Source organism: Malaclemys terrapin, chromosome 1, assembly GCF_027887155.1.
Source record: "Malaclemys terrapin pileata isolate rMalTer1 chromosome 1, rMalTer1.hap1, whole genome shotgun sequence".
NCBI classification, from domain to species: Eukaryota; Metazoa; Chordata; order Testudines; family Emydidae; genus Malaclemys; species Malaclemys terrapin.
In genome coordinates, this window is record NC_071505.1 from 113,256,222 (window position 1) to 113,271,288 (window position 15,067).

General features: G+C 46.2%; 1 protein-coding gene across 1 annotated transcript; it reads left to right on the forward strand.

The window, feature by feature from the left end:
* The first annotated feature begins 6,385 nt into the window (after positions 1–6,385).
* Positions 6,386–11,875, forward strand: LOC128830463 (perilipin-3-like). Its single transcript, XM_054016293.1, has 8 exons — positions 6,386–6,433; positions 6,994–7,073; positions 7,366–7,561; positions 9,175–9,257; positions 9,567–9,819; positions 10,273–10,469; positions 10,683–10,805; positions 11,444–11,875. The coding sequence occupies exons 2-8, from the start codon at positions 7,011–7,013 to the stop codon at positions 11,849–11,851; spliced, it is 1,323 nt and encodes a 440-aa protein (XP_053872268.1). The 5' UTR covers positions 6,386–6,433; positions 6,994–7,010; the 3' UTR covers positions 11,852–11,875.
* Positions 11,876–15,067: the final 3,192 nt, after the last annotated feature.

The window sequence follows — 15,067 nt, forward strand, 5'->3', positions numbered from 1 at the left end:
ACAACCAAGAGAAAAGGGGGCCTGAATGTGCCCAAGCAACTATGAGATCTGCAAAATACTACAAGGCATAAGGAAGACAACAGAAGGGTTAACAAGCAGCTTTGTTGGACAGTATTGGCCCAGGGATTTAAAATTCCCCCACTCTGTTTGGCCAGGCTTTGGCCAGAGACTTGGAGAAGTGGGATAATGAGGATAAAGCCCTCCTTCTGCAATATGTAGATGATTTGCTAATTGCTGCTGTGGGTCTGATTCCTTGTCTTAAAGCTACTGTGAGTCTCCTGAATTTTATCGGACTCCGAGGATACAGGGTAGTGGACTGTGGGCTAAACCTCTGTATGCATGTGTTAAGGGAGCGGATCATGACCCCTTTCACTGGTCCCCAGAAGCGGACAGGGCATTTCAGTTACTAGGTGCCTGGAAACAACCCGTGGCATACTTCTCTAAGCAACTGGATCAAGTTTCAAAGGGATGGCCAGCCTGTTTGAGGGGGGTCGCAGTCACTGCCCTAGTGCTTGGGGAAGCTGAAAACCTGACACTGGGAGGAACTGTGCAAGTGTATGTTCCCCATATGGTCCGAGCCTTGCTGGACACTAAGGGTGGTCTCTGGCTCACACAGGCTCCGGTTGCTTGGTACCAGGCGAAACTGTTTGAGAATCCTGAAGTCACCCTGCAGATCTGTCCCGCCCTTAATCCAGCTACACTGCTACCAGAGACAGAAAAGCAGGAACATGACTGTCTAGAAATCATAGATGTACACTACTCTAGCCGCCCAGAGTTAAAAGATCAGCCACTCCCAAATGCTGACTTGGAATGGTATACCGATGGCAGTAGTACTTTGGTGGATGGGCAAAGGAGGGTGGGTTATGCTATTGTGTCTCTTCATGATACCGTGGAAGCTGGAAGTTTACCTGCTGGGACATCTGCCCAGCTTGCTGAACTAGTGGCCCTGACTCATGCACTCAAACTGGCAAAAGACAAATGGGTTAATATTTTTACTGACTCAAAGTATGCTTTTGGGGTATTGCATGCTCACACTGGTCTGTGGAAGCAAAGGGGAATGCTAACAGCCCAAGGTTCTCCGGTTAAGCATGGGTCTCAAATTCTCCGGCTGTTAGAAGCGGTACAACTCCCCTCAGCAGTAGCAGTGGTACATTGCAAAGCTCATCAAAGAGAAGATCAAGATGTAACGAAGGGCAATGCCAGAGCAGACAGGGAAGCCAAGCGTGCTGCTACCCTGAAGTCACCAACGAGGAGAATGCCCAAATGCATGCCCTCATCCCATCAGTAGGTGAGCTTGCAGCTCCTCAGTACTCCCATGATGACGGAAACCTGGCTGACAGTCTCAGTCCCCAGGAAAAGGAGGGATGGCTTTATTCCACAGAGGGAAAAATCCTCCTGCCCAAGGGCCTGATTCGACCAGTATTGCAGAAACTGCATCAAACCACCCACACAGGCAAAGAGGCTCTTACCCAGCTTATGAATAAATATTTTCTAACCTCTGGACTTAAACCCCTAGCATCACAGGTACAGGTTGGATGTTTAATCTGCCAAAAGAATAACCCTCGACCAGGAGTAGCAGTGCCACCAGCCACCCTGGAACCTACCCCAGGCCCAGGATTAGTGTGGCAAATAGACTTTACTGAGTTTCCCAGGACCCAAGGGTACAGGTACCTCCTCGTCTTGATGGATCGATTCAGTGGATGGCCTGAGGCCTTCCCATGTCGTAACAACACTGCCAAGACTGTGGCTTTTAAGTTTGTCAAGGAGATCATTCCTCGCTTCGGCCTCCCCCAGTGGATGGAATCTGATAACGGAACACGCTTCACATCTCAAGTTGTTCAAAAGATATCAAGTGCTCTGCAAATCCCCTGGAAGCTCCACACACCATGGCAACCACAAGCCAGTGGAGTAGTGGAACGCACAAATCAGACACTCAAGCGACACCTCTCAAAGGTTTGTCAGGAGGCCTCTCTTAGGTGGCCTCATGCCTTGCCCCTTGTGTTACTTCGCATTCGTGCTCTCCCCAAGGGTAGGTTAGGGCTTAGTCCCTTCGAGATTATGTTTGGAAGGGCATGGCCTCTGAATGGTACCCCAGTTCTGGCAGCGGAGTGGGAGATGGGGTGTGGTTTCTTGTCTCAGTACATGTGCTCTCTGTCTGCTGTTCTTTCTTTTCTTCACAGATACACCAAAGATTCACAGCCTCTTCTGCTGGATACTCCGGTCCACTCCCTGCAACCTGATGACTCCGTACTCGTGCGGACCTGGAAGGACGAGCCTCTCCAAGAGAAGTGGAAGGGACCCCAAATCGTCCTGCTTGTTTCCCACACAGCGGCAAAGGTCGAAGGACACAAGAACTGGTTTCATCACTCTCGACTGAAAGCAGTACCTGCTCCTGAACAGTGGACTGTCCAGCCTGCTGAGAAGACTGCTAACGACGATTTGGGACTTAAGCTGTTATTCAAAAGACAGTAAGGGTCACTGGAAATGCCTGGTGATCTCTCTGAACAGCCACAGCACACTCCCCGCGAGAACCCTGAGCATTGGCTTTTGCCAATGATACCCATGCCATAGAGAAACGCATAAGTTCTGAGCGGTACCAGCTTCGACTGCTGGCTTTGCAGAACCGCCAGGCCCTAGATTATGTGTTAGCTTCACGGGGCGGGGTATGTGCCCTTATTGGAGAAGAATGTTGTACCTATGTCCCAGAGTTTTCACAGGATATTAACAAGCATATCTTGTCAGCCAAACAGGCCTTGAATCAGTGAAAGGCGCAGGAAGGGGAACCCACTATTTTAGGGTTACCATTCGTCCGGATTTACCCGGACATGTCCTCCTTTTTGTGTTAAAAATAGCATCCGGGGGGGAGGGGGGAATTTGTAAATCACTAAAAATGTCCGGGATTTCCCCCCCATGCAGAGCAGAGCGAGCGGCTGGGAGGGCTGCAGGAAAGTCAGCCGCTCACATGGGGCTCTGGCAGCCAGAGCCCTTCCCCCGCAGCTTGCCGGGCTGGACTCCGGAGCAGCTGTAGAGCTCCTCCCTCCCTCTCCCTCCCTGCATTCTGAGCCGTTCATCCTGCCGGGCCATTTGCATCGGGCCTCGGCAGCTCCTCCTCCCCTGCAGCCCAGCGCCCCGCTCCGGCAACACTGTGCAGGGGCAGGGACCGGGTTGTGTGTTGCGCTGGGGAGCGCAGCCACGTGTCCGGCTCCGCACAGAGCCCAACACCATGTTCTGAGCGGCAGGGTAAGGAGGCCAGGGGGCAGGAGAAGGGGCAGGGAGATTTTGGAGGGGGCAGTCAAGAGACGGGGGGGGGGGGGGTCGGGAGTTCGGGGGGGGGGCTTTTTGGGGGGGTGGAAAAGGTTTTGGGCAGTCAGGATACAGGTAGGGGGTAGGGTCCTGGGGGGCAGTTGGGGGGGGTCTTAGGAGGGGGCAGTTAGGGGACAAGGAACAGGGAGGCTTAGGTAGGGGGTGGGGTTCTGGAGGGCAGTTAGGGGCAGGGGTCCCAGGAGGGGGCAGTCAGGGGACAAGGAACAGGGGAGGGTTGGGAGTTCTGAGGGGGGCGGGAAGTGGGGGGGCAGGGGCGGGGCTAGGGCAGGACAGGGGCAGGGCTCTTCCCGTCCTCTTTTTTGCTTGCTGAAATATGGTAACACTACACTATTTTGGATTCCCTTTGGGGTTGGATACCTGGTTTAGGGAAACTAAGAGGTATAGGGGGAAGCATTGTTTGCATCTTGCTCACAGGTGTGGTGGTATGTTTTGTTCTTTTCCTTTTGCTCATTTGCTGTAAAGTGCTCATATGTAAGATTTGTACCTCCCATACCCCAGAGGTTCCTTTATATTCTCTCATTGATAATCCTGATTGCATGGAGCTTAATCGCATTTTGTTTTTAGAGTATGAGAAAACTCTGACAAAGGTTTGTTGAGTGTTCTCAAAGGAGGGATTGTTGGTGTCACTAGGCATAGCTACCAGGTAACTCGGGAGAGTGGAAGGCCAAAAGAGCCGATGAAGCTCTTCTGCTCTGGGCCTACCTGAACCACAAAACTCCATCTTGAGAACTTTCACCTACTTCTATGCTAACGGCTTACATGCTGAAGCAGAAATGTAAGGGTCAGCTTTTCTAGCAGGCAGCTGCTGTAAACAGGCCTTTCAAGGCCAAGAGATAAGCAGACGAATGGGAACTTTTCTAATTGTAACTGCTACAGAAGGGAGGGGTGGGAGGGGTAAGAGGGAGTAACAGAACAAAGGCTTACACAGAAACAGCTTGGAATATAAAAGGGAAAATTTTATTTGTATGTGCTACACTTGATTTGAGACATGCTGGTCTCCTAGTGCCATTTCAGAGCTCTGAAATAAACTTGGCTTGCTTTCTCCCCTCGGTGTCTTTATTGGTGCCAAGCACAGCGGGCAACGAACCCCTGTTTGCCATCTCGGGGCCCAGTTCTGGGCAGGCAACACAAGTGATGGTGATATACATGTCTAGATTTTTCACTATTTCACAGCTGATCAAAGTAAGCAAGAAAAGATAGGGAGGATTGCAGATCTGCATAAACTACCTAGGGTGGCATTTCATTTTCATGGTGAGAGTGGATGTCATTCGGAAACTATTCACACTCCCATGGCCAACATCTGACCGTTGGGGCTAAAAGACCAGATGCCACCAATCCCACAGAGCCCAGCTAGGCATTTACCTGTCGAAGTCCTGGGAAGGTGGGTGGGCACACACCAAGAACATCAAGGGCCAAGTGGGGGGTAAAGAGTTACCTCCCTTGGTATGGATGCTGCTTCTCCCTCTGCAGGAGGTTGGGGGCAGACACAGGCAGACATCACTTTGGGGGGAGGGATAGCTCAGTGTTTTGAGCATTGGCCTGCTAAACCCAGGATTTTGAGTTTAATCCTTGAGGGGGTCATTTAGGAATCTAGGGCAAAAATCTGTTTGGGGATGGGTCCTGCTTTGAGCAGGGGGTTGGACTAGATGACCTCCTCAGGTCCTTTCTAATCCTGGTAGTCTATGATCACTGTCTCAGTTCTATTCAGAGGATAATGTCAAGCTTTTCTTTGCAGCCATGTGGAGTAGAAACATTTATTTTTAAATAACAGCTGAGATTGACATAATCACATGACTGGGTTCCAGGCATGTGGTTATTGTGCCTCCATATTAATCTGGTTATATCCAGTGGTGTAGCTGAACCTTACAGAGAGGGACCCAAGCCCCAAGGGGAACCCAGCAGACCATGTGTGCTCATGTTTTGTACACCTGCACAATCTGCTAAAGTAGCATCTCATATAGGCAGAGCTTGGATTGTGGGCAGGACTTGGGACAGTACCACCACTTCTTTTCCAATTCAATACAATTCCAATTCAAACTCTGAGGGAGAACAATGAAGGGGGTGACAGAAGAATAAACACACTTTTCTCCCACCCTTCCCTGAAACAGAAAGTGGCACACTTTTCCTTTTTTCTGAAAGGGGGATGAAGGTGGAGAAGGGCAAATTCTTTCAGTTACCCTACTTAACTCTTGTTCCCCAACAAAATGCTTCACTATCTATCTAAGATATTTATATAGCCCTGATTGCCAGAGTATCTGAGCACCTCACAAAACTTCTATGAAGCATGGAAGCCATATTATCCCCACTGTACAAAGGGGAAACTGAGGCACAGAAAGGCTAAGTGACTTGAACAAGGTCACACAGCAAGTCTGTGGTAGAGCCTAAAATTGAACCCAGCTCAAATCCTAGGCTAGTATGGTAATCACTGGAAAAAACTACCTGTCTTCAATATGCCACTCCTTGTTCCAGTGTGCCAGTTTTTACTTTGAAACTATGGCCAACATGCAGGTGAAGCAGGCACATTGCTATCTGCAACCTTACCACCAGAGATGGTCTATATTTGGCTGATTTTTTATTTGTTTGGGTTTTTTTGGTTTTTGTTTTTAGATTTTTCATAACAAAATGAAAAGTTCTGTTTCAATTTTTTACCCTTTTCTCTACCTTTTTTTTTAAAAAAACATTTCTCTCCCATTTCCCATTGGAAAGGGCAATGACAATTCATGATTTTTTAAGTCACACAGGTGTTTTTGAAAATGTTACCCATCCTAACTAGCAACTGTTTCTAGGCAGGCTGTGGACTCCAAGTGAGTTCACCTGGATGACAGCAAAGACCCAGTGGGGTTAATTGGAATCACATTTGGAGAATAACTCACTCCCAATCTTTGCAGTCCCCAAATGATTTGCATTCTCCTATTGGTTAGCAAAGCCTTCTTTTCACTGATTCCCTGAACTGTCAGTCCTGAGTATTTCACTCCCTCCCCTCACAATTACATCACCGGGGATGTATAAAATCTGACCATGGGGGGAGTGGAGTAAAGCAGTGTCTGGAGTACTAAGAAAGATCAGTGGGTTGGTTTGGGGCTGGCTCTTGAAGGAGTGGGACTTGTTGGTGAGGTTTTTAGTCTTTTTTTTTTTTCTTCATTGTTTATACAATTTCTTGGTCAGGGCTTTGCAGTTATGCTACTAAGAAATGTTTGGATGTGTAAATGTCTGTATTAAGAAGCTGTGGGTAGGACAGGATTGGGGAAGTTGAGTCTGGGGAACTTAATGCTCACTGGCCTTAAGTCTCTTAGCTGGTGAGACAGGATCACATTCTTAACTTTCCTTCCCTGTAGTTAGAACTATTAAATGGCCTTTAGTAGTAATGACACCTACTGTCTTTAATGTAGTCTCAAAAAAATGGAAGGTTTTCATCCACTCTGTGCCATGAGAAGGAATCCTCCTACTTCCTTTCTCCTTAGCTGTAGTAGAACTGAAAAAAAAGGCAGTGACCATGTGTTTAGCTCCCTATTCCTCTAAATATTTGTTCCTTGTTAATCTGATGAGGGCCCTGCCATTTCTTCTAGTTCCCTTTTTGGAGTAGAACACCACTCTTGTCTTTAGGGTCCTGTAACTTTTCCTGAAGAAACTTAACTTGTAACTTCAGGCCTGTCGTCTTGCCCTTTTCAGGTATATCTGATTATACCATGGCTTCTAATGGAAAAGAGACAACTATGGCATCCCCAGAGCATGGAGAAGAAGACCAACAGGTAGGTGCTCCCTCTTAAGCATTGCTGTATTAACATGTGAATACTAAAGATGGCTGGCTGTGACCTGGTAGCAGGCTTCACATATGCACACCTCAGTGTCTAGAGATTTGGGCAGTTGCTCTTCCAGATGCTGCAAAATAGCTTGGTTTATAATATTTAAAAATGCTTCTTGCTTTAGTTCACCTTGTGACCCAGTACTCTAACTTCAGAAGCAGCTGTTGGGCCTCTTGGCTCTACAGATTTTTTACCATTAAACAATCCTGACTCACTGTTCTGTCCCTTGCCTCACTAGAATGTCTTGAGGAGGGTGGCCAGCCTACCTTTAGTCAACTCTGCCTATGATCTGGCTGCCACTGCCTACGCCTCCACCAAGGAGAGCCATCCCTACGTGAGGTCCATCTGTGACCTGGCAGAGAAGGGAGGGACGTCCATAACCAGTGTTGCAGTTAGCAGTGCACAGCCAGTTGTAACTAAGCTTGAACCTGAGGGTGAGTAAAGCATATATGCAGACCTTTCTGTTAGTATGGTACGATTTCTCAACAGTAGGATCTTGACACCCTGTCAGGAAGCTTCCATCTCTAAAACTCAGGTCCATGAAGATCAGTATGCCTTCAGTACTGGAGGAGAAGCTGGCAGTGGGGGTGGTGTGACTATATAGGAATAATACAGTAGCCCATGCATGTAAACTAACATCTGCTAGAGGCTAACGAAGGGCTTTGTTTACACTAATTACTATTGCTGAACCTGCACCCTCCTTGACTGTGTAGCCAGGAAGTGAGATCAGTGCTAAGCTCTTTCCATTGAAGGAGCAACACCCTTTGAAAGGAGCAAATTGCAGAATGAGGAGATCTCATTTCCCAATTAGAGAGGCTCAGAATCTAGTCTGTCACCACCTGAAGTTGGTCCAACGAAAGATTACCTCACCCACCTTGTCTAATCTCTGGACCAACATGGCTACAACAACACTGTAAATGGATTACAACTGTTAAACTTGTCTTCACATCCGGCAATAGCTCACCAGCAATAGCCACTCCCTAACTTGCTTCCTTCATGAGAACAGTTAGTTGGACTTATCGCAGCCAAGGCATTGGAAAAACTTCTCGGTGCCTTCCAGAGGGATGTTAAACATTTGATCAAAAAGCTTCAGAGCTGTAAAACTGAGTGAGATCGTTCCACTGTATTCAGAACATAAAAATCTCCCTCTTGGAGAGGGAGCCTGGAAAGTAATGCCTAGAATGCTTGGGCAAGAGACAATTCTGCTGCCAGTATAGATAGGAGGAGTAAGTATTCAGATGCCAGTCATAACAATCTTGATTGGGTAACTGAATTAAGATGCATGGGAGAAAACATGGAACTATGAACTATTGAAGGGGACACTATTTTCATGGACTTTTTGTTTAAACAAAAAGTTCATAACTTGGGGGAGAGGGAGGGAACCACCTTGCATGGGGAAGGAAGGGGGAAATAAAATTCCCCTGAAGGTTTCGAATCCCTGCAAGTGTAAATGTGCAGTCAGGGCCGGTTCCAGGCACCAGATGAGAAACACCGTGCCTGGGATGGCACATTGTAAGGAGCAGCATTCTGGCCAATTTTGGGGTGGCCAGCCCTGCAGGGGCATGAACTAGCAATCCCCGCCACTCCCCATGCAGCCAGGCTCCCGGGATGCGCCACTCGCCGCCTCTACCTCCTGCACTGCTCTGAGCCTGGCCGAGCCACCTTTAAAGGAGTGGCTGAGCCAGCACCTTCTGCAGCCCCCGGGGGCTCCCTCTGCCTGGCCAGGAGAGGCACCCCCAGGCCAGAGGGCTGCCCATGGGTGGAGAGAGCGGGTGGGTGCTTGCCCCCTGCAAGCTGCCTTGACCACCCTCCATGCCTCCATGCGCTCCTTGCAGCTGCTTTTCTCTCTTCTGCCTCCCCCTCTCCCCCGGCCCTCCGTGGGGCAGCAAAAAAGCTAGAGCCAGCCCTGTGTGCAGCACCTACAACCCAGAACTATTGCTGCCTGAACATGTTGGAGAACTGGAGCTCTCATTACAGATGTGAGCCAGGTTCTGTACATATTGCAGTAGCAACATTGACCAATTAAACAACTGGTTTTTTCCTATAGTGACAACAGCAGAAGAGTGTGCTTCTGAAGTACCTGACAAAGTGGAGGATAATCTACCAATCCCTCAACAGACTGCTGATGAGGTAACTTTCACCACCCTCTCCCTAGACAAAATGACAATGCTATATGTTTATGAAAGGGGTGCCAATAATGAGAGGCTTCCTCCAGCAGAGGAACACTCCATCCTAAACGTGGTCAAGAGGCAGGAGCTAGTGGTTAAACATAACTCTGGTGTGGTGCTTAGCAGCAAGATGCAGTTCTTCCCCCTGAAGATTTATGACCTATGGGGCAGAGCAGGTGGTAATTCCCCTCCCCAACCTCAATCTCTGGGTCAATGGGGTATTATCACCCTGAATTACTGTACAATGTCTTGCTTGATCACTCTTCTCTAGGTTACATCTGAAGCACAGGAGTTGGCATCTTCCAGACTGACAGATGTCAAGGAGACCATGAGCAGAATGGTAGATATGACCAAAGAGGCTGTGCAGGACAGTATGAAGAGCACCAAATCAGTGGTAACTGACAGCATGAGCACAGTTGTGGAATCAAGAATGGGCCAATTGGCCATAAGTGGAATGGAAGCAGTGCTGGAGAAATCTGAAGAGCTCTTGGATCACTATCTTCCCATGACAGATGAGGAACTAGGTCAGAACAAATGAACGACAGGTCTATTATCTTTAAAAGTTTAGGGTAATCCTCCCTTTGGGCCCAACTTCTCTCTAGGCTTCTCAGTCTTATGTCACCAAATGCAGGCTCATCCTACAGCCTTTTCATATCTTAACCCTCAGTCTCTGCTTTTAGTTGGTGGGTATAAAATGATTTGAGCAACAAGTGGGGACAGGGTGGTACTCTAAGGAATGATGGGCATGACTATTCATTAGAAGTCAGTATCTTTTTATCAAAGTATTCAAAAAAAAAAAAATCTTAGTGCTGTGTGGGCTTGGTTTCAAGGCTGAAGTTACCTCTGTGGTACTTGATAGGTGCTAAGCCAAATGCTTGTTACAAGGGAGTTTAAGATTTAGCAGATCAGTATGACTTGTACTCCTTACCAATCCCTCAATCTGAGAGGGTGAACAACCTGAGCTTTCTTCCCTCTAGCTGAACTTGCTGAATCTGTGGAAGGGGCTGAAGTGTCTTCAGCACAACCACAAGAGCGTCGGAGCTACTTCGTGCGTTTAGGTTCCCTGTCGACCAAACTTCGCCAACGTGCCTACGGCTATTCCCTAAACAAGATGAGAGATACCAGTCAAAGCATCAGAGAGGCTCTTTCCCAGCTTCATCAAACCATGGGACTGGTAGGAACTCCACTATCTCTTAAAACTGATGCCCTTCAAATTCTACCTGTATAGAATGTGGTAGAATGAGGCTGAGACCTCCTTCATGGTTGTGTTATGTAACTAGACCCGGATACATTGGGCATACCACTCTGTGGGGTGAAGGCATGTCATAAACCGTGGAACTAGAATAACTGATGTGCAAATGTCTCAATATGCTTAATCCACTTCTAGATTGAATACCTTAAGCAAGGTGTTACTCTTCAAGAAGTCCAGGAGAAGTTCCATCACATATGGGTGAGCTGGAATAGAAAGCAGACAAAAGGCAGTGAGATCAAAGATCTGGCAAAACCAGAGGTATGTACACTTGCAGGGAGGGGACAGCTCTGGTCTGAGGTTAGCCATTATTCTGAGCCTTGCAGGGTGGCTTATCTTTGGATAAGTAGCTGATAAATTCAGGTGACCTTACTTTTATTACAAAAAGTTGTCCCCTTTGAGCCTAATAGGTGGCTTCCTTGCTTAGACATCCCTAAAGTGATGTCACACCAGCAAGGTCTGCCCAAGAAGTGTAGTCTCTCTAGATTTTATTTTCTTTTCCCTTTTTGAAAACCCTCAGCACAGCCTGCAAACCCATGATCTACAGTCAGTTGTCAACCACTGACACCCCTGTTAACTAACTTGGCTTAGCTCTGTTTTGACCTAGCTTACATGGCTTATTGCCTCTGGTGTTAGCCTCCATTATCACAAGTTGCTTCTCATAGGGAAGGGGCAATTTGGTTTCTTTATATTTCTCCTGAAAGAGTGCATGGCACACCCATTGCCGACCTTGTTGGTGCCAATGGTCTTTCCATCAGACGACCTTGATGACTGCCATTAGTACCTGGCAGCATAACTTGCCACCTTGCAACATCACCTGAGGTGGCAGCGGCAGCAGCAGCAAGTTTGATCCTTATTGTGTTTTGAATATTGGGATTAAACGTCTGTTTCTCCAACAGATGGAGTCTGAGACTTTGGATATGTCCCGCAGCATTATCCAGCAGCTGCAGGATGCCTGCCAGATGCTAGTATCCAGCATTCAAGGTCTCCCCACCAACTTTCAGGATAAGGTGCAACAGGTGTATCACAACATGGAAGAGCTTCATGCTTCCTTCTCCACTGCCCATTCCTTCCAGGATCTGTCCAGCAGCCTCCTAACCCAGAGCCAGGAGATGGTGACCAAGGCCCAGGAATATGTAGATGAGCTGATGGCATACATGATGGCAAATACTCCTCTGTCTTGGGTTGTGGGACCCTTCACCCCATCTGGCAAGGTGTCTGCAGATTCCATCGAACCACAAAACCAAGAAAATGAGGCTGAAGAAGCTGAAGTCCTCACAGCATCCAAGGCTAAGGAGAACCTGTGACCTAGAAATATGAAGCTTCAACTTTTAAGGAAGAAGAATGAATATGCCTGTCTTCCTTCTGACTACATGTGTACTAGCCTCCTTCTGCAGGAAAGACATCAATGGCTATTACTATAAGCACTGTGCCAAGATCTCTACTAATGTCTGGAGATGGTGTGACTGCTATAATGTAGATCACTTCTCAGCTCCAATACTACTTGTTTGCATTTAATATCCCTGTCTTCAAAATAAAATGTCGCTGCATTTGAATGAAGGTCTAACCTGCTCTTTCTAAGAGGTGATTTCTAGTTCTATAGTAGAGATCTGTGCCTGTAATTAGTCATGCTATATCTAGTCTTGTTTCTCATAGTAGCAACCACTGACATTAGTGTGTAGACACTTAGAAGCCTGGGACGCTTCCCCTATATACCATAGAACCAAATCTAGAGCCTTAATTTCTAAGTAGTTCTCAATCAACTACTCACACCTGTCAACAAGCTTTAGTTTCTGGATAAACTTAGAACAGAAATAAGTTGCTGTCATATGGCTGTGGTAGAATTGCACTTGAGATTTCAGGTAGCAACTTCTGAAAAGCAAACAGTGCAGTTACTTTAAGATTCCTACCCCCGGTCTAGCCCAGGTTGGCTAGACACTACCTGGGTTGCTCAGTCCTGGGGCAGGAGCCAGGAGAAAATGAGGCAAAGGAATCCCAGGGGCATATCCTAAAACAGGGCTGGCCCTAGAGGGGCTCTAGGGCACAAATATCACAGCCTATGAAATATTGGTTCTTGTGGGGAATGGGCCAGTGTGTATATATAATCTCAAACATCAAGAATATTCCTTGGTGTCTGTATCAAGGTTGCATAAATCCACACTTCACAGCTGGAACTGTAAAAGGCTATATATGCAATTTTAGCCCTCATGTGCAGTAGACCCTCTAAATCCACATCATAGGGTGACAAGCATCATGGGTAGCAGTGTTTGGTTTTTTGTGGATACAGACTGAGTCTTTTAGCACCTTAATGATGACCAGGTTTATTTAGGCATACACTTGTGGGTAGGGAACCCACTTCTTCAGATGCATCTGAAATGAGTTCTTTGCCCACAAAAGCTTATGCCTAAATAAATCTTAGTCTTTAAGGTGCTACCAGACTCCTCATTCACCCTTTGATAACAAAAGGAGTAATTCAGCTTTTTCCACAGCCTCCTATCTACCTGTCAGCTGGGAAAGATAGCAATCACTGCTATGAAATACCTAGCAAACCCCACTTTAACATAATAGAGATTTAAAATAAGAGCTTTTGAATTTCAAATGAAGGTGGTACAGTGCCCATACCCTGGGAAAGCCAAAACATTGGGGCCCTTGTGCTTAAAGGTATTTAGGCATTGCTCGACTCAGCGTTGCAGGACCTCCCTGAGCCAACTTTCATTTACAAGTGATATAGACACTACGTGCTGAAGTCACATTTTGAAAATGAGACTTACATTGCTATCACCTGAGTCTTGCAGAGCAATGTTTAAACACTCTATAGTGCAGAGCAGCCCAGTTTTATTTGTAAAGTTCTTTAATCTAAAACCCAAGCCAAGCTTGAGGGTGCTATGATAGGTAGTAAATGACCATGTCTTAAGTTATTCCTAGCCCTCTTATTCCCATGAGTCATTTTCATGAGTCATTTCTATGCTTTGTACCTCTATAAAAGGGCCCCATGATAGCACTTGTAAAATGGGGATAACTGTTCTCTGTAATCATGCAGTATTTTGAAATCTGGTCATATTCAGTAACTAGCACAAAGGGGCCCAGTTGCAGCAGGGTAGCACATGGAGGCCCCCAACTGCAACTATTACTGCTGTGAATGTGTACAAGTGCTTGAGTACAGCTCCATTGTGCAAACTTTAAATCAATGGGAGAGAAGCTGTTCCCGATGCATTTTTCTAAGCTACTCTTTCTACAGGGGTTCTGGAATACCTACATTCTATAAAAGCCACCATGAATGCCTTGCCTACCCTCAAAAGGGAAATGAAGCTTATTTCAGCAAAACTTTGTTGCCAGTATCATTATGACTTTAGCAAATAAGTAGGGCTGACAATTAATTGCAGTTAACTCACACTAACTCTAACAGTGCAATTAAGCAGTTTTTAAACAATAGAATACCAATTAAATATTTTTGGATGTTCTACATTTTCAAATATATTTCTATTACAACACAATACAATGTGTACAGTGCTCATTTTATATCCATTTTTCTTACAAATACTTGCACTGTAAAAGTGATAAAAGAAATAGTAATTTTCAATTCACCACCAAGTACTGTAGTACAATGTCCTTATCAGGAAAGTGCAACTAACAAATGTAGACTGTTTTGTTTGAGAGCAGTTATGTAACCCCACCCCCCCCCCAAAAAAGTAAAACTTTAGAGCCTACAAGTCCACTCAGTCCTACTTCTTAGTCTGCCAATTGGTAAGACAGACAAGTTTGTTTACATTTACAGGAGATGCTGCTGCCTGCTTCTTATTTACAATGTCACGGAAAGTGAGAACAGGTGTTTGCATAGTGCTTTTGTAGATGGTGTTGCAAAGTATTTATGTTCCAGATATGCTAAACATTCATATGCCCCTTCATGCTTTGGCCACCATTCCAAAGGACATGCTTTCATGCTGATGATGCTTGTTAAAAAATATTAAATTTGTGATATACAGTTCTCCTGCAAGGAGTTCTATATCTTCATCTCTGTTTTACCCACGTTCTGCCATATATTTCATGTTCTAGCAGTCTCAGATGATGACCCAGCATGTTTGTTTTAAGAACACATTCACTGAAGATTTGACAAAATGCAAAGAAGATACCAATGTGAGATTTCTAAAAATAGCTACAGCACTTGACCCAAGGTTTAAGAATCAGAAGTGCTTTCCAAAATCTGAGAGGGATGAGGTGTGGTGCATGCTTTCAGAAATCTTAAAAGAACACTCAGATCTAGAAACTACAGAACCCAAACCACAAAAAAGGAAAATCAACCTTCTGCTGGTGGCATCTGACTTGGATGATGAAAATGAACATGCATCCGTCCACTCTGCTTTGTCTAGTTATTGAGCAGAACCCGTCATCAGCATGGAAGCATGTCCTATGGAACTGTGGTTGAAGATGAAGGGACATATGAATTTTTAGCACATCTGGGACATAAATAGCTTGCAATGCCAGCTACAATAGTGCCATGCAAATGCCCACTTTCATTTTTAGGT